We start from the raw sequence: 20,016 nt of genomic DNA, 5'->3' as shown, positions 1-20,016 counted from the left end.
AGAAAGAGAGAGAAAGACAAGGAGAGAGAGAGAGAGAGAGAGAGAGAGAGAGAGAGAGAGAGAGAGAGAGAGAGAAAGGAAAGAGAGAAAGGAAGGAAGGAAGAAGAAAAGAAAAAAGAAAAGAAATTACTTTTGCTAAAGCCTGGCATTCAGTCATTGCCCTAAACCTGCAGTCACCTGATATTTAAGGAACATCAAGGCATTAGGGCTGATGGATAAACACATCTTTGTCATTTAAAGCAAAAATTACTTACAAGTAACAGGGAGACGCCCAGCAGGACAATACCCACTCAAAGGAAGGAGGGCTGTCCCTGATGCTGTCTAGGCTGCACCCAGGTGTGCTCCCCTGGGAACTAGTTCGCCTCCTTAGATGACCACAGTGATGTCTCGAACAGACTCGGAAGTGAGACAGTGTAGCTCAGCCCTCACTGTGGTTAAGACTGCTAGATTTTGCAGCTTCTCTTCCCCTGCTCCAGTTTTTCCTCAATTTAAATCTAAAGTTCATGTCAAATCTCTGAATATGAACTTGGGATAACTGAGCCCTTTTATCTGGGCCACTGCACAACACACCACACTGGCTACATCTGTTTCCATTCCTTGTTGCCATTAATGCTCGTGTGTTATTCATGCAGGATGTATGTGCATGTAAGTACGTGTGCATATGTGCATGTGTGTGTACATGGACACATGTATGGAGCCCAGAGGTCACCCCAGGTGTCTTCCTTGATCATGCTCTACCTGGTGGACTTTTGCTCACCAGTGAACTCCAAGAATTTGCCTGTCTCTCACCCACAGCCCTGGGGTTACAGACACACTCCAAGCCAGGCTTTTATTGAGTGAGGACCATCCTCAAGCTTGGCTGGCAGGCACTTTACTGAGCCATCTCAGCCTCAACTAGTTATCCCTTTAATTGGCATATTGTGGTTATTGTGATGGTGGCTTAGACTACATTGTTGAGGTCCTGGGCTGGGTAAAAATTCCCAGCATTCTTAAGTTGATAACAACATAGCAAAAAGAAGCAAACCTAAGCTCAATCCTAAGGAATTGGCATATAGCTGGACTAGGACACAGCCTCAAGATGGAATGAGTGAGCATCCGGGTGACTTCCCTTGTGAAGTGTGCCCACCTCTTCATACCCATATCCACCCCTTCGTAACAGTCCCTTGCTTGACCTTGCCAAATTTCATGGTCCACATCGCTTTCTGTAGTCCCAGCTCCTGCCTAGCCAGATCAAAATCTGGAGCTGGGCAGGGGTGACAGTGAGTCCTTCCACATCCACCATTAACTAAGCTGAGTTTCTCTGCTCTGGTGGCTAAACATACCAGGAAGTCACAGGGTGAACCTGGTCTCAGGTGGAGAACAGGAAACAGCAGTAAAGCTATGGTCTTGAGGGGGAGGCAAGAAGGGGGACAGAAGGTTCTGCATTGTTTTCTTGGCCTTCCACAAGGAAGCCCCATAGACAGAGCACAGACAAGGACGACCAGCACCTATTAAACAAGATTTATGTTGGCTCTGTGCTCTCTAGTCAGGAAGCCTGAGATGGCGGGACCACAAACTGGCTTCTTCTGAGGTCTTGCCTTAACTTGCTGATGGCTGTCTATCCTTTTGTCTCTCCTGTGTATGACTGGGTCTAGCCCCAACTCACCTTGAAACAGGTTCTTCGTTTATTGCTCAAACTGGTTTCAAACTCCTCGGCTCTGGTAATCCTCTGGCCTCAACTTTCCAAGTTGCCGGAATCACTAGTACATCCAGGAGCATTTAGCTTCAGGGTACTAAACCATCTAAACCTTCACTGGTCCTATATCCAAACATCATTAGTTAGCAAAGCGCTGGGGGCTAGGACATACAAATTAGAGCAGAGGGGAAATCTGGCTCATAAGAGGACTTTAATTTGCAGTGTAGGTTGGAAAAAGTAAAATCCAGGGCTGGAGAGATGGCTCAGCTGTTAAGAGAACTGACTGCTCCTCCAGAGGACCTGGGTTTGATTTCCAACATCCATAGGGATATCTCACAACTGTATCCAACTCCAGTTCTAGGGAATCTGGCATCCTCTCCTAGTCTCTGCCAATACCGGGCTTACATGTGGTACAGGCATACATGCAGGCAAAACACTCATACCATAGAAGAATAAATGAATAATAGATATATTTTAAATCCAGACATGGTGGTATACATCTGTAATCTAATCCCAGCACTAGAAGCTGAGGTAAGGGGAATGTCATAAGTTTGAATGTAGCTTGGCTACAAAACGAGCCAGCTTTTGGCAGAACATCTACACACATACAATGATAAAATAATCTTTTAAAGATTTATTTATTTTGTTTTGTGTGTATGAGCACACTGTTGTTCTCATCAGACACACCAGAAGAGGGCATCAGATCCCATTACAGATGGTTGTGAGCCACCATGTGTTTGCTAGGAATTGAACTCAGGACCTCAGGAAGAGCAGTCAGTGTTCTTAACTGCTGAGCCATCTCTCCAGCCCCAATAAATTTTTTTTTTTTTTTAAATAAGCTCAGGGTCATTCTCAGCTACGAAGCAAGTTTGGAGCCAACCTGAATTATAAAACAAAACCAACAGCAACAAAAGCAAGACTTGGGAGTTTCACTGGGCCTAATGGCACAAGCCTACATAAATCCCTCAGAAGTATACTACGAAAGGTCTGGAGCACCTGCTGCTCTTCCAGAGGCCCCCCAGTCCCGGCAACCATCTATAATGAGTTCTGACGCCCTCGTTTGGTCTGCAGGTGTACATGTGGACAGAGCTGTCATATTCATAAAATAAATAAATCTTTAAAAAATAAAAAGCTAGCCGAGCAGTGGTGGCGCACGCCTTTAATCCCAGCACTTGGGAGGCAGAGGCAGGCAGATTTTTGAGTTCGAGGCCAGCCTGGTCTACAGAGTGAGTTCCAGGACAGCCAAGGCTACACAGAGAAACCCTGTCTTGAAAAATCAAAAATAAACAAACAAACAAATAAATAAAAAGCTTTCGGTCAGTCTAGGCTACACAGCAAGATCATCTGTCTCAATCAAAGCAGTGAACTAAGGCTTCCCAGTCTCTTGCTGCCATTTGTACTCTAACTTTGCATCTTCAAACCAGATGTTATACTGATTTTATAAGCTCAAAGCTGTAGGACCTTGAAAGACAGACTGATTTCTAGTTGAGCTAGGTTTGAAACCCTGTCACCCAGCAGGTGATCCCACAGGGTTCCCTGCAAGGGACTGTAGGTGTTTGCCACACTCCCAGACTCCAGGTTCCTGACCCAAGGCTGCAGACCTCCATAGATTTGAGTCTTTCAGCTAGGAGCCTCAAGTCAGATCTCCATATTAATGAGGTACCTAAAGGCCAGAGGGGCGTAGCCAATTAAAGATTCCTTCCCAGACCCCCCTCCTTACAAATGATATTTAACCTCAGGCTTGCTCTGAGGAAACTGGGGTATAGTTTTCATCTACTTTCCACCATGACAATGAACATCGTAAAACTATGGACTGTTTCTCTTCTTCGAAATAGGCCATGGGGAACAGTGGAGCAGGCCTTCATGCTGCTGCCTAATCTCCCGCAGAAGACCTCTCTGTGTTCCCAGCTATGGAGACCACCAACCCAGGCAAACAAGCCAAGCCAGCCATGACCAAGCCAAGAGAGCTGAGCAGCGGCAACCAAGAGCTCTCATCCCCAAGGGACCCATCCAGAGCACTTTCTCCGCTTCTCCCCTTTGGCTATGGGCCAATCCAGCCCATACACCCCTACTTCATTCTCAGCCCTTCCACTGCCCCCCCCCCCAGCAGTGCCTGGGGGCCCAAGAGCCTGAGAGCTAGCTGGTGCTTTGCATATTATAACTTTTTTTTTTTAAATTGAGGTGAAATTCAAGCAGACTCAAATTTTTAGCAATCTTCCTGCCTCAACCTCCCAAATACTAGGGTCACAAATGCGGGCCACCAGAATCTTTGTTGCACACCTGTTGTGTGTTGGACACAGTTTTGAGGGTTGGGGATTCAACAGTGGACAGAACTAAAAGTTTGCAATGTGTTCCAGCAAAGACAGCCAGACGGCTGAGGAAAACAACTGGATCCTGTATGTTAAACTGCAAGAAGGACTAGGGAGAAAATACAGGCAGGAAAGAGCGTAGGCAGATGCAGTTAAGGAAGTCCCGGCTGATAAGGAGGATGAGGGAGGAAACACTGCAGCAGGATGCTTCCACAGACTCAGGATGCAGCTAATTGGCGGAGCGATTGACTGGTGTTCATGAGACACTGAGATTAAACCCCAGAAATACACACACGCACACGCACGTGCACACACACACACATGGAAGTGCTCAGCATGTTGGAGGAACAGTAGGTACACAGGAAGAGTATGAAGGAGGTATCAGGCATCAGTGAGCCTGGTGCTGCTCCTTCCTTCCTTCCTTCCTTCCTTCCTTCCTTCCTTCCTTCCTTCCTTCCTTCCTTTCCTCAATTTATTCTTTTGGTTTTTGTCTCACAACAGCTTAAATCAGGCTGATGGCTTTTTTTTTTTGAGAAGTTACAAACAGGTGTAGTGGTACATACTTTTAACTCCAGGGCCCAGAAGGCAGAGGCAAGCAGATTTCTGTGAGTTTGAAGCCAGCCTGGTCTACAGAGTGAGACCCTGTCTCAAGAAGGAGAAGAGGAGGAAGGAAAAGAAATGAAGTTGCTAGGCAGTCACCACCATCTGGACATGGTGTAACTTATGGACCTAGCCATAGGGTGTGGCTTTATCTTTCCCCTTTCTAAAGGTATGTGAGGTAGGAAAGGATACCCTGGAAGAGGCTGGTGTCACTGAAGGACCGATGGATGAGAGCGAGCAGGCTTTCGTTCCATTTCAATGGGAGAGGAGGACTCTCTCGCTAGGTATTTTTACTTTTTTCTCTTAAAGATTTTATTTTTGTTTTTCTGTGTGTGTATGGTGTGTGTGTGTGTGTGTGTGTGTGTGTGTGTGTGTGTTGACAACTCAAGTGCCTTCACAGGCCAGCAGAGGGTGCTGGATTCCCAGGAGCTAGAGCTGTGGGCTGTTGGGGGCCATCCAGTGTAGTGCTGAGAACTGGGCTACCACCCTTAACCTCTGAGCCATCTCTCCAGTCTGTCCCCAGTCTTATTATATTTTTCAGAAGGCCAAGGGTGACTTGGAACCTGCCTCTACCTCCCAAGTGAAAGAATTACAGGTGTGCACCACCACAGCCAGTTTGTACGGAGCCAGGGATTGAACTCAGTCTTCAGAGCATCAGGGTATGGGGCATTGGGCTTCACACACCAGGTAGGCAAGCACTCTACCTACTGAGCTACAGCCCAGCCCTCAAAACGAATACTAACATACCCTCTTCTTTTTCTCCTTCTGTACGAGGGCTTGAGCTTAGGTACTCCATGTGCTATACAAGCACACTGCCACTGAGCTACATTCTTAGCCCCAGACCTGCCTTTAACAGTTGCAAAGCCCAGGGCAAGCACAGACATAGGGACCACGCACCATATGTGCGAATATTAAATGTTAGAAATTAAATTGACAGAGTGTTAAGTAAAATACATACCAATCGCCTACCTTGACAAATATATCTGCACTCCAATCTGCCAGACCAGATTTCAGTTTCAAATTTTAAAGCCATGGGGGTTCTGTGCCATCCCACAGCCTGTCCCCTCCTCTTCTTGTTCCCAACTTAGTCTGAAATGGTCCCTTGAGGGCACAGGTTTGGAAACTTTGAGCTGCTTTTCCAGGTTCTACCCATGTTGACCTTGGCCTGGAGGTGCCCAGGAAGGTGGACAAAGGGAGGAGGCCCACATGGTTTCTCCAAGCAGGCCAACATCGTTTGCATAAGAAATGAAAAGGTCCAGGTACTAAGACTGTGGGTTAGAAAAAGCATAGGACAGCCTCTGGTGGACAAGAGCTTAGACTACAGCATCTCTGTCCCTTCACGGAGGTCACTGCAGCAAAGGCTGAGCCAGATCCTGTGAAACACAAGACCCACATCAGGGACTCCTTTGGCCCAAATCTAAAGCTAATGCTGATGAAACATGGGTGCAGCCTGCCTGCCTTGGGGAACATACAGACAGCAGGATTGGACAGCACCAAGAGAAACATCCAGGACAGCAGCCCACTGGGGAACCCAGGCTGTGCAGCTAGCAGGGAGCCACAAAGCCACAAATGCTACCCAAAGTAACCGAGCCAAAGGATGGAAACCTGATCCTCACAAAGACATACTCAGACCTCACTCCTCTCAGTTGCTGAGACCACAGGGAGAAAGTGCAAGCAAGGAAGCCAGCACAGACCACGAAACACCATCCATCTTGTGGAGCCTCTTGTGTTCTGCAAGAAGCCATAGAGCAGGCCAGAGGCTCAGTGGCAGGGAGTATGCTGAACACATGTAAGATCCTGGATCCCATCCCCTCCCCAAGCCACACCCCCCATATATACACAGACAGACAAACACATAAACCCACCGGGACAGTGGGTTCCAGGAGTACTTGATGGCTAATTAACATGAAATGTTTGAGCAAGCCACTTTGAATTTGTTCTGGTTTCTTCACCTTTCAGACAGGGTTATACTGGTTCCGTCCCTCACAGAGGGATGACAGGGAGTTCCATTATCCTACACCATTCATTCATTCATTCATTCATTCATTCATTCATTCAGAGCATATGAGCTAAACACGCCACATGCTCTGACATCAGGGACTAGACAGGGGATCCACAAACAGGGCTCTCTGAGAGTTGCCCCTTGCTCACTGTACTTCTTTAGGTTGGGAAGTATTTATGGGAGGAGTAAACAGATGCTAAGTCCCCATGGTTTGAATTGGAGCCTTATCATGTTGTGTTTGTAGTCTCAGCTGATCCTCTTGCCTCGGCCTTCTGAGGAGTGGAGACCACACGTATGTGCCAACAACCCCGGCTAAACCTTTTCAATTTTGTAATTAATTACTGTTGTGGGAAGGAGACTCAGAAGACAATCTTCAGAAGTTGGTTCTCTCCTACTACCATGTGGATTGCAAGGAATGAACTCAGGCAGTAAGGCTTGGTGGCAGGGCCTGCTGAGCCAGAGTTCCAGGTTATCCTGGCCCCTGTCCAGGCCCCAGCAAGACCTTGACTCAGAAAGATAAAACTCAAGGCAGGAGATATACCTCAGTTGGTAGCATTCTTGCCTAGTATGTGGGGGTCCTGGGTTCAATGTCAGGGTTGTATAAATCAAATATGATGGGGTATGCTCTTAACCCAGGCACGTGGGAGGTAGAGAGAGGCAGGAGGATCGACTGTTCATTCTTAGATACAAAACAAAATTGAACTGAGTGAATAAAATAAAAATTAATTCATTATACTTGTCAAAAAGTCAAGTCACACAGGTGTAACCTCAGAACCTGGGAAGCAGATCTCTGTGAGTTCAAGGCCAGCATGGACTACAGAACAGGTTCAGGCTACACAGTGAAGCTAGCCTTGCTAGTGCATATCAATAATGCCAGTGCTACTAGAGCAAGAGCGAAGGAAAGAGACGGGAGAATTAACTGGAAGCTCATAGGTCAGCTCAGCTGGAGTACACGGTACAGTGGCAGAAACAGGAGAGGCCCTGCCTCAAAACTCAGGTGAAAAGAGGCTACCAACTTCCAAAAAATTGTCCTTTGACCACACCCACCTGTTTATCCCTGCATTCATGTACATGCACGCATTCTCAGGAGTGCATGTGCGTACACACGCACGCGCGCACACACACACACCACAGACTAAAGTGTTTAAAAGAAAGAAAATATCACATTTGCCCTATTGATTTTTGAATGCTATATAAAGTCTACACTTATATTTATATGTATGTATGTGTAGAAACGTACATGTATGTGTAGAAACGTACATGTATATACACATGCGTAAGCTGATTAATGGTCTTATTCTCCTGGAAAGCAATAATGATGTTTGTAGTTAGTTTTTCTTTCTTCACATAAAGAAACTAGCCCCAAGTTAGCCCGAAATTTGCTGTGTAAATGGGGACCTTGACCTCTCCCAAGTACTGAGAGTACAGGGGTGTACTACCATGCCTGGCCGATGTCACCTTTCTTACACAATAGGATGCTGCGTCTTTGACCTTCCAGATTGACTTCCTAGAGCTGAGGATGCAGGCATAAACTCTCATATTTATCTCTAAGGTTTACTTTTATTCTTCTTCATGTGTTTGTGCACGTAAGTGTAGGTGCCCATAGGCCCGAAGCTTCAGATCTCCCTTGTCTGGACTCACAGGCAGTCGTGACAGTCTGACTTGGGTGCTGGGAACTGAACTCAGGTCCCCTGGAAGAGCAGCATTCACCTCTAAACCAACCCCCTGTTCAGTTCCACATCCTCCCTGAAATGGCCCCTTTTACTTAATGTTTTAGTTCCAAGATCCACCCTGTGCGGCGGGACCAGATCAGGCCTGTCCACTTGCAGCCTTCTGAGCCCAGTTACTAAAGAGAGGAGGCAGTGGAGCAAGGACAGTTTTATTTCCATTAGGCCAGCCAGACTGCTGGGGAGAGGACTTACCCACATCCTGACAACAGCTCAGGAACTGTACAACAAGAACAAAAGCCAGAAATCTGCATGTGCTCAGGATCTTCAGCTCTGGCTGGGCTGTAGCATCCTCATGGGTCTGTTGTAGGGACCCTACAGGGGTCCTGGTGCCATCTTCCTGCTGCTGAGGGAGGGGAGTCTTGCTCTTAGCACCCGATTGCTGTCAGGAAGCCTCGAGGGAGAAATGAGTTGGGGAACAGGCTAGAGGGACAAAGGCTAGATCCACCTTTCAATAGCTTGCTTTTATTTTGCTTTTTGGTTCTTGAGACAGGCTCACATATAGCCCAGGCTAGCCTTGATCTCTATATGTAACTGACTAACCTACTCTTACTCCTCCGTCTCCACCTTCCCAAGTGCTAAGATCATAGAGGTAAAGCTTTGTTTATTCTGGGGGGCTGGAGAGATGGCTCAGCATTTAGAATCCCATGCTGCCCTTGCCGAAGAGCTGAGTTTGGTTCCTAGCACCTATGTTTCACAGCTCACAACTGCCTGTAATTCCAGCTCAGAGAGGGTCTGACACATTGGCTTCTGAGGACACCTGCACACACATAATTAAAAATGAATTCTAAAGACAAAAATTTTTTTCTTAGACCTATCTCCAAGGTTGCATTTCCAGAGTCTCTCCTGTTTGGGGCATTGACTTTGTCCTCACTTTAACTCTCATCACTATGCAAGATGCTGCCCATGACCTGGCACCACGTCCACAGAGGACAATGTTGACAGTAGAGGAGCACTTCCCAGAAGCCTTCAGGAGAGGTCCTTCAAGACTCACTGGCCAGCAGTGGGTCCCAAATTCCTTCTGTGAGACCAACAACTAGGATCGTCACAGTGGTCCTCTTGGATTCCACCCTGAGATCAGGAAAACCTACCTGCAGCAGGTATCCAAGCCAGACCAGTGCATTCTGCAGCAGGATATCGGAGAGCAGTCGGCCACTCCCAGCTTGGCCGCTCACCAACTTGTGCTAGAGGCCTTTTACCTCAACTCTTTTTTTTTTTTTAATTTTTTTTTGTTTATTTTTTTGTGCATGTGTATTTAGACTACATGATCGTTGTGAGCTGCCACGTGGGTGCTGGGAATCGAACCTGGGTCCTCTGTAAGAGCAGTTGGTGTTCTTAACTGCCAAGACATCTCTGTGGGAAAGTAGGGTGTGTGCTAATTAAGGTCAAAGTCCACCATAACTGGATAGCCTTTGGGCTTGGTGAAATATGGGAGACCCCCTTGTTAGCAGGTTTTCTCCTTCTCTGACCTTGTCTGGGGGATCCTAAGCCCTCTCACTTACCTCTAACTAAGGAATGTCATGAAGCCTTAATTAGTTTATAGGATCAATTTCCTTTCTTCTGACAAAACCTGTTCAGCCAGCACCTGAGATTCCTGAAATGCTTCCTCATGCTAATGAGGTTTGCTAGGTACCCTAAGCCCTCAGTCAGTGACCTTGGAAGTCCCTGCCCTCAGTCCCCTTAAACTTTTTGTAAGCCTTCAATCACCCTAAGTAAAGATGATCTGCCCACTGACAAGTGGTCCAGTGTGGTCATCCACCGTATCATCTCACAGGGCTTCCGGCACTCCCCCAACCCCCACCCCTCGTCTCCCTGTCTCTGCTCCCTTTGCCCTTGTGGACCGAATTAGCTGACGATTCACGAAAGCGGGGGAAAACCACATATCTCTCTCCAGCCCTTAAACCCTATCTTGCATAGGGCATGCATGTTGGGCCTGCCAGAGTAAGCCAGAGTCACTGGAAATTCAACACTTTTCTGGAGCTGGTGGATAATTAACCAAGCGGCATCTTGGTGTCTCAATTGGAAGCGCTGTGGGCGTGTTTTACAGCGCCACCCAGAGCTCTCTAGGAGAATTGCACTCTGGCTTTGCAGAAGTGCTTAGCGTTAACTGAGGCATTTTGTGATCTGTCTCATCTCCGGTCTTACTTATTACCATTCTACGAATATTTCCTGGGATTGTCTCCCAGGTAAACTCTTTGCACTCAACTTTTTGCTTAAAAGTTTGCTTTCGGGGGAACTCAAACCAACACAATGATTAACGCAGTAACTGATGCTGTCTGCCCTGGTGAATCTGTGCAATGGGGGGGTTAAGTTGGATGCTGGATGTGGATCTGTGAGCTCCAGGCTAAAGACAGAACGTTGGAAGTCAACAGCACAGAGGTAATGGTGTCAGCTTGCAAGCGTGGGTGGGGATGCCTTCGGAGAACTGCTCTGCACGGTAGTCCACACCTGTGATCCCATCTGTTGGGAGCCTGATGCAAGAGTTTGAGGTCTTCCTGGGTTACATAGATAGTTTTATATGGGGTAATAAGGAGATCTTGTCTTAAGGAAAAAAAGAGGAAGAGGAGACAAGATGAAGAAAATACATAGGGAGAACCTCAAGAACTGAGGAAGCTCAGTGTTTGTGGCTGGGAAGGGAGGGGTAATGTCCATAGTGAGTGGCCCGAGAACCAGCATGCATTGCCGCCATTCAGTCTCCCACAGTCCCATGTGGTAAGGCTTGCTCTCTAGAGTGGCACTAATCACAGGTACCAGAAACTCTGAGGTGGGACCCAGTTGGAGCTCCCTCAAGGGGCTTATGGGGCCCCAGCTTCTTCCCTTTCCTCCTTCACTTCCCAGCCATAAGGGAGTCATTTTTCTCCACCTTGGCCTTGCACCATGATGGGAAGTCTCGCCACAGACCCGGAGCAATGTGCTGACAGATTATGGGCCAAACCTTAAAACTCATTCTGCTTTTTTGAGATGAAATGTTAGTTTGTAGTCTGGATCAGTCTGGAACTTATTATGCAGCCCAAGCTGGCCTCAAACTTGTGGAAATCCTCCTACCTCAGCTTCCCAAGTACTGGGATTGCAGGTGTGAGCTACCATGAGCAGCAAGGGTGGCTTGATTTATCTGTTTGTTATAATAAAGGAAAGCTGACTAAACCACAAAATGTCCAAAAAGCCAATCAAATGTGATATTTCAAGAAAGAGAAGCTGGATATGATGGCCCATGCCTATTACCCCAGCATCTGTGGAGTCAAGACAGGAGGGTAGCAAGTTCATGGCCAGCCAGAGTTTATGGTAAGGCACTGTTTCAAAACACATGTTTAAAAGTTAAAATAAATGACAAATAAAGAGGAAGCAGAGGACAGCAGCAGTGTGGAATGCCACTGTGTAGTCAAGCATGCTGAGGACAGAGGAAGACTGACAGGAGAGTGTCCCAGAATAACACTGGGGGAGGGGGAGGGAGAGGGGAAGAGGGCAGGCTGCAGAGATAGCTCAGGGGTTAGGAACACAGACTGCTCTCTCAGGACCTGAGTCCAGTTCCCAGCACCCACATCAGCTCACAAATACCTATGACTGCATTCGTGTGCACATACCTACACACCGACACAAATATATACATATAAATTTAAAATGAAATCTCTCCTCTCTCTTTCATCTCAAAAGAACTCCAGGCTTAGTGGTACATGGCTTTAATCCCAGCATTTAGGAGGCAAAAACAGGTGGATCTCTCCAGGTTTGAGATTGCCCTGATCTACAAAGTGAGTTCCAGGCTAGCCAGAGTTACACGGTGAGATCCTGTCTCAAACAAAACAAAACAAAACAAACAAATGAAAACTACCAATGACAGTCTTAGTTTGTTTTCTCTGGTTGTAATAAAACACCATGACTAAAAATAGCTTGGAGAGGAAAGGGTTCATTTAACTCCCAGGCAACAGTCCATCACCAAAAGAAGCCAAGGCAGAAATGCATGAAGGCAGAAACTCAGAGGCAGGCGCTGATGCAGAGGCCATGCTTACTGATCCAGAGGCAGAGCTGCTTACTGGCTTATCCCTCACAGCTTTCTCAACCTGCTTCCTTACTGCACCTAGGACCATCTGCCCAGGCGTGGCACTACCCACAGTGAGCTGGGCCCTCCCATCTCAATCACTAATCAAGAAAATACTCCCTCAGAGTTGCCTCCTGGCCAATCTGATGGAGGCATTTTCTTAACTGAGAGTCCCTCTTCCCAGATGACTCTAACTTGTGTCAAATTGACAAAACAAAACCCAAGAGGCACAGTAGACCTTATGAAGCGATTTTGGTACAGAGATGGCTTAGAAATCCCAAGACTCAGGCTAAGAAAGGAGTCAGGGACCGAACTTCGAGACCAGGTGAAAGAACAGTTAAAGTACCTGTAAGCTCGCTCACGGTGGGACCTGCACAAGATGAATTCACTCAACAGTGATGCGGGTGGAACATGAGCTCACACCCCTACCTGAAGAGTTACTAACAGTTGATGGCTTCTGGGGGAGGGAGACTCAAATTTTCTTTAGGGTATTGCCCTTGGTAGGTCAGCTATGTTCCAGTGGATGACACCAGACCCATGCGTATATGGGCAGTACAAATTGCATTTAGTGGGTAATTTAAAAAAAAAAAATGGGCTGGGCATGGAGGCGCATGCCTTTACTTTTGGCACTTGGGAGGCAGAGGCAGGCAGATGTCTGTAAGTTTCAGGCCAGACTGGCCTGCAGAGTAAGTTCTAGAACAGCTTGGTCTACAGTGTGAGTTCTAGAACAGCCTGGTCTATACAGTGAGTTCTAGGCCAGCCTGGTCTACATAGTGAGTTCTGGTGTAGGCTGGTCTACACACAGAGTTCTAGAACAGCCACAAAGTTGGGAGGAAGTAAGAAAGTAGAGAGTAAAATTGGGGAGGTGAATATGGTCAAAACACATTGTGTACATGTGTGGAATTCTCAAAAGAATTCACAAAAACATTTAAAAACAACTGCAAAAGCCTCCCTTGCAAGTGATTTTCATAAAATGCACCCCCTCACTGAAGGTAACCTCCTTTATAGTCACTGGCTGGCCCCACACAACCTTCATGAATGGAAGAAAAACGGCCAAGCTATCTCTGGCCAGTCAAGCGTTCAGGCAAGGAGGGGCAGCTGGGAGGTAGGACAAGGGGAGAACAACCACCCCTCCCAGAGCCTGTATACAGGCACTGACTTGGGCCCAGGACATCTGCAAACAAACTCCAGACAGAGCAGCAGGCCAGCTGCACAAAGGACAGCTGTCATTTGTGTGTCATATGACTCCTTTTCTTTTTCTTTTTTTGTTTTTTTTTTTTGTTTTTTCAAGACAGGGTTTCTCTGTATAGCCCTGGCTGTCCTGGAACTCACTCTGTAGACCAGGCTGGCCTCGAACTCAGAAATCCGCCTGCCTCTGCCTCCCAAGTGCTGGGATTAAAGGCGTGCGCCACCACGACCCGGCATATGACTCCTTTTCTATCACGTTTATTTAGTGTGTGTGCACGCACCCATGCATGAATGCCACGGAATGCATGAGGTCTGAGGACAACTTTCTAGAGTCTGTTTTTTCCCATCTACCATGTGGGTCCTGGGGATTGAACTCCAGTTGTCAGGCTTGGTGGTCAGTGCATGTTCTGCTGAGCCACCCCACCGCCCTCACTTCTTAAGGCCAGAGGCAGATGCTGAATGCTCACTGTGTGTGGAACTGTTGCACACACTAAAGAGCTCGTCAGTCTAACAGGAGGGTCCTTTGCAAAACAACACTTCCCTGAGTCCAGTGCAAGTGCATGAACCAGTACTAACTAATAACTGGCAGCCACTGTGCACTACGCTCATGGGTTGGACGCCATCCCAGCAAACTCTCAGTAGGTTATCTAAGAGAAAATGAAAGACGACAAGAAGATATGAAATGTGTACATAAGAACAAGGGAGTTACACCGGGTTTAGTCTTTTTAAATCTGTGGTGCTGGGTGGGTGAAGACATTTCAGTCTCCTACATGTTATATAAGTGCCCTGCCGCTGGGCAGTGGTGGCGCATGCCTTTAATCCCAGCACTTGGGAGGCACAGACAGGCGGATTTCTGAGTTCGAGGCCAGCCTGGTCTACAGAGTGAGTTCCAGGACAGCCAGAACTACACAGAGAAACCCTGTCTCAAAAAACAAAAAAAACAACAACAACAAAAAAGTGCCCTGCCATTGAGTATGGTCTTGATGAGAACTGTCATGGGGTTAGAGGTAGGATGCTCAGAGGAGCCTCGGCAGTTCACGGCACTTGCTGTTGTTGCAGAGGACCAGTTTGGGTACCCCACCCCACCCCACAGCTCACAGCTGTCTGGAATTCACGGTCCAAAGGATCTGGTGCACTCTTCTCACTTCCGAGCCGGCACAGGTGTGGAGGAGATATGTCAGTGCCGGCCCAAGGACTCACAGCATCTAGTCAGCCTTGACCTGTGCACCCCGACCCACACCAGGGCTCAAGTAGATTACAATACACAGGCATTCAGCTATATCAACAAGAGGCGCACATATATACAATCAAGAGAAACTCATACGAACTAAAAATTAATAAATCTGAATTTTTTTTAAAAGGAAAACAATTTTCATGAGGGCCTAGTGGCTCATACATATAATCCTACTGGGGAGGCTGAAACAGGAAAATTGTGAGTCTGCCTGGGCTACACTGAGCTCCAGACCATCCTGGGCAACTTAAATGGTGAGTAGAGGATGGGGCGCCGGGTACGGAAGGAGCCAGACATCAATAGCTCATGCCTGTAACCAGCCCTTGGAAGAGAGTACAAGTGAATGAGGAATTCAAGACCAGCCAGTTCGAACTACATGAGACCCTGTCTCAAAAAATAAAAACGATAAATATTTTAAACCATGTATTAGTGGATGAGATATGTCATTGTCAGCTCAAGCATTAACAGTCTTTATCCTGCCTTGCCTTGGGCACTTTGACTCACCAGGTCGCAAACAGATCAAAACACGCATGCGTACATCTAGAGCCTTAGGGTGCCCCTGCCCGCAACTTCTTAGTTGTGCGCATGGCGTGGAGCGGTCGCCATGGAGACGCGTGGTCTGAGCCAGCAGTGAGCTCCTGGAGCCCGCCCGGCGCGGGTCCTCTGCTGTGTCCGGGCACGCAGGTCGCGGTCCCGCGGGCGGATGGCCGGCCGTGGTGGGACCGGGGCGGCGGAGTATGGCGAGGAGGGTGAGGACGAGGAGGAGGAGGAGGTTCGGGAAGGCGGCGCAGAGGGCTCCCCGGGGTCCAAACTGCCCCCCATCGTGGGCACCTCCTCCGAGCTGGCCAAACGGAAGGTGAAGAAGAAAAAGAAGAAGAAAAAGACTAAAGGATCAGGCAAGGGCGATGGTAAGAGGAGCAGCTAGGGAGGCTGCTTGGCTCTTGAACGTGAGATTCCTCCAATACCCCTCTACCTGGAAGCCATTCAGGCCAGAAACCTGACAGGACACTATAAGGCAGCCCGGAGATGCCCAGATTTACCCAAAAAGACTACGTGCTCATCAGCACAGAGACCCCTTAATTACTATGGAAGTCTACCAACTTTAGTTTCCCAGTATAGCCAAAGAGACCACACCCTCCACTAAGAACCCTTAACATCTAATATCTCTGTGTGGGGTCCCACACAGAGACCATACAGATACCCACACCAAAAGCCTCCAGCCCCTCAGAGAGTGATCTTCTGCCCACCTCTCTTCATTTCCTATCCCCTCAGTCAAAACATACCCTCACTCACAGACATTTCAAGGTTCGGAGTCAAAAAGAGACAGCCCAGATGGACAGATCCTAGGCAGCTGTGTATGGACGGCATAAATTCTCACCAGTCCCTGCCTCATCTTCCTGTCAACACTAATGCTTTTTTTTTTTTAAGATTTATTTTATGTATATGAGTACACTGTTGCTGTCTTCAGACACACCAGAAGAGGGCATTAGATCCCATTACAGATAGTTGTGAGCCACCATGTGGTTGCTGGGAATTGAACTCAAGACCTCTGGGAGAGCAGCCAGTGCTCTTAACCGCTGAGCGATCTCTCCAGCTGTAACACCAACACTCTTTATACTGCCTTCTTATAGCAATATGATACTCTCTGACAAACCTAAAGTACGGTTTGCTCCATCCCACGTACACATGCAGTCTACACATGTGTGGATTCGGTTAGACACTTACATGCATAAATGCTAACACAGACCGCACACCTACACAGATACTAGGCACTCACATGCATAGATACCCCTGGATATCATACCCACACAGCTATCCTAGACACTCACATGCATAGCTACTCCCTCACATCGTACACACACAGATCTGCTAGATACTCCTATGCATAGCTACGCCCCAAACACTCTACCCACACAGGTATTCTAGGCACTTACATTCTTAGATGTCCACAAACATCACACCCACAACATGGACAACAATCTCACTCACCAGGATCTTCATTTGCATACACATACACCAGCACTGTCCAGGAACCCAGAGTCCCTGCCTCTCCCAAAGTTCAATCATAGAACCTCCAGATGTTCCAGCAGACACTGAGCCCACTCTGATGAAGAGTGTAACCGGGAAGCAGAACGACCTTGCTTGTGAGTGAGGTAACTCCAGTGTAACTTGTGTGGCTTTGGCCCTCAGGAAAGTGGCCCTGACCACTGTTTTGATATGGCTAGTTCTGGGCTCAGGTGTGGGGTGTTGGCTCTGTGTGCAGAGCAGGCAGTGGAAGGAGGAGTAGTTTCCCATGATCCTGAGATTTGGGGAAGGGAACATGGAAGTCTTATAATTACTTCTTCAGGTGGAGCTTAAGGCAGCCAGCCACTGTGTGTGTGTGTGTGTGTGTGTGTGTGTGTGCAAAACATGGAGGCTTGTCTTGTCTTTTGCTGAAACTTCTGACTATAGGAATTACAATGTTGTGTACCACAGAGTGTCAGCAGGGAACACCAGATAGTTTTCAGAGAAAAGGAATGTAAGGAAATGTCAAGACTGAATTTTTTATTTATTTTTGCCTTTATCCTCCTTCTGCTTGCCTCTCTAGAGATATTTCTAAGATAAAATAAAATAAACCTGAAATAGGAGCTGATAAAGAATAACCATTTACAGCATCTGACAAGCAGTTCTGCATTGCTATTAATGTCAAGGAAGAAAAGAGAGAAGGGGGAGGGAGGGAGAAGGAGGGAGAGGGAGAGGAGGGGAAGGAGGTGAGGAGGGTACAAAGCCACAGGGAAGTGTTCCTGGGCTAGGTTGACAGCTCTTGTTCGAATAGCACTCACAAAGCCCTGGGTTCCATCCTCTGCACAGCAGAAGTCAGGGGTGGTGGCATATGCTTGCAATTCTATCAGTGAGAGGCGTGGAGGCAGGAGGATCAGAAGTTTAAGGTCATCCCAGGCTATATTGGGAATTTGAAGCTTCTTGGGGCTATATAAGATTCATCTTTTAAAAAAACAAACAAAAACAATCAAACAAATAAACAACAACTACAAAAAAACAGGGAGAAAGAAAATAAAAAAAAAAAAGAGGGGCTGGAGTGATGGCCTCATTATTAAGAATATTTGTTCTTGCAGAGGACCCAGGTTCAATGCCCAGTACCCACATGGTAGGTCACAACTGCCTGTAACTGCACTACCAGGAGATAGATCTGATGCCCACTTCAGACCTCCTTGGGCACCAGGAATGCACTGGTACACAAACATATATTCATACAACACACACACACAATGTTTAAAATCATTTTAAAAGAAAAACGAGTATTTCCTGGTTTATAAAATAATTAACTTTAAAAAGAGTATTTCCTGGTTCAGTATGCTAGAGGTCACATTATCTGATGTAGGAAGCTCCGTCCTCTCTCTCTTTCACCATACAGTGTCTAGATGCGTGTAGAGTCACAGACCTGGGAAGTATTTGGTGAGCATGTGGTGAGGTTAACTTGAGGAATAGCAGATACAGTAGAGCGAGCAGGGCACCAGGAGTCAGGCTGGCCTTCAGATCTGATGTCCCCATTCGTTGGTTGACATTGATGGATACTGAAGCATCAAGGACCTCTTGGTTCCTGGACTGGGGTGTAGATTAGTGGTGGAGCTTGTGTTTAGTGTGTACAAGCTTGGGTTCAGTCTACAGCACCACAAAAAGAAAAAGGTACCTCTTGTCCCAAAATACCTTGACCAGAGCATCCTAGCAATGATGCCGTCCCAGTTTCCTGTCTTCTGAACCCTGGGTAAAGACAGCCCCGGTCTCTTACATCTCTGGTGATTTATTTGGGCACTGGAACAGACACAAACACTTGTCTCCTTATCTTTTCAGCAGATAAACATCACGGTCGAGGTCGGAAAAATCAGCCGCTTTCTTCATCTTTCCATGACATCTTAAATCCCCACAAAGACCATGGCTCGAGAGCAGAGCCCAGAGACAAAGAGGAAAATAGGCAAACCCTTCCCTATTCTTACAACATTAATCACTCCTGCTTTTCTGAAATAGAAGATAGCCTTTCCAGCCAGATCAACGAGAGTCTGCGTTGGGATGGGATTCTCACCGACCCTGAGGCAGAAAAGGAAAGGATCCGCATCTACAAGCTGAACCGAAGGAAGCGGTACCGCCTTGTGGCCCTCAAGGGCTTCCATTCGGATCCCTGCGTGGAGGAGAGCGTGGAGAACCTGCCCTACCTCTCAGACAAAGATTGCAGCCCCAGCAGCAAGCAGCCCAGCTCTAGCTACTTTGAGGCCGCGAAGCTCCTGCACCCAGAATTAGCCACCACTGCGGCAGAGTGACATCCGTCCTTCCTGCTGCCAAGCTCCTCCTTGCCACACGTTTAAATGTTTTAAAAGAATCATAATAAAAAGAAATCAGACCTGAATGAAGGAAGCCGATGCTTGTGGTGTGGGGGTTGACACTTGAATACTTAGGAGTACCTTCCTTATTGAGAAAGGTAATCCTGGGACTGGAGACGCGCGGTTCAGTGGTTAAGAGCCTATGACTGGGCAGTGGTGGTGCATGCCCTTAATCCCAGCACTTGGAAGGCAGAGGCAGGCAGATCTCTTGAGTTTGAGGACAGCCTGGTCAACATAGAGAGCTCCAGGACAGACAGGGCTACACAGAGAAACCCTGTCTTGAATAACCTAGGAGTGTATACTGCTCTTCCAGAGGACCAAACGTTCCCTTCTCAGCACCCATCCGCATTAGGTTGCTCACAACCATCAGCAACGTCAGTTCCAGGAAGATGTGATGCTTCTGGCCTCCTCCACAGGCATCTACACACACACACACACACACACACACACACACACACACACACACGAATACACCACAGACACATGCTCACACGGTTAAAATGGTAAACATTTCAATTTTTTTTAAAAGGAAAGTATTTTTTTGTGAGTACAGCACTGTGCCTATCAGAATAGCCTTTCCCTTAAGTAAGGTGTCATTACTGTTATTTAATTTCTCACCACGATTTGGCATTTGTAATCGCCCCTAAAAAAAAAAAAAAGTATGTGTAGTCTGTATATATCCTTAAGCTGATTTCCTGGATAAAACTCATATAGTGTGTGTATTCACAGGGGAATACAGCCCCGTTTGGCATTAAACTACCAATTCTCCTGCCTCCACCTCTTAAGTGCTAGGATTACACATGTGCTGCAACCACACTCAGCCAGAGACATTATTCTTTTTTAAAAAAAAAATTTATTAATTTATTTTATGTATGTGA

General features: G+C 47.2%; 1 protein-coding gene across 3 annotated transcripts in view; it reads left to right on the top strand.

Moving 5' to 3' along the window:
• Nucleotides 1-19,164, top strand: part of CUNH17orf97 (chromosome unknown C17orf97 homolog) — a 21,710-nt gene extending 2,546 nt beyond the window's left edge. The window contains exons 1-2 of one of the 3 annotated variants that reach the window (XM_028759452.1): nucleotides 15,319-15,673; nucleotides 18,615-19,164. In XM_028759452.1, the coding sequence (XP_028615285.1) occupies nucleotides 15,469-15,673; nucleotides 18,615-19,078 (669 nt within the window). In that variant the 5' untranslated portion in view covers nucleotides 15,319-15,468 and the 3' untranslated portion in view covers nucleotides 19,079-19,164. Of the gene's footprint in view, nucleotides 1-3,510; nucleotides 4,366-15,318; nucleotides 15,674-18,614 lie in introns of those variants that run through there. The other 2 variants (XR_003710244.1, XR_003710243.1) reach the window with 2 other exon arrangements.
• Nucleotides 19,165-20,016: the final 852 nt, after the last annotated feature.

This window comes from Grammomys surdaster, unplaced genomic scaffold (genome assembly GCF_004785775.1).
Source record: "Grammomys surdaster isolate TR1022 unplaced genomic scaffold, NIH_TR_1.0 126278, whole genome shotgun sequence".
Taxonomy (NCBI): Eukaryota; Metazoa; Chordata; class Mammalia; order Rodentia; family Muridae; genus Grammomys; species Grammomys surdaster.
Note: the sequence above shows the minus strand (reverse complement) of the source record. Positions and strands in the feature narration are given on the sequence as shown.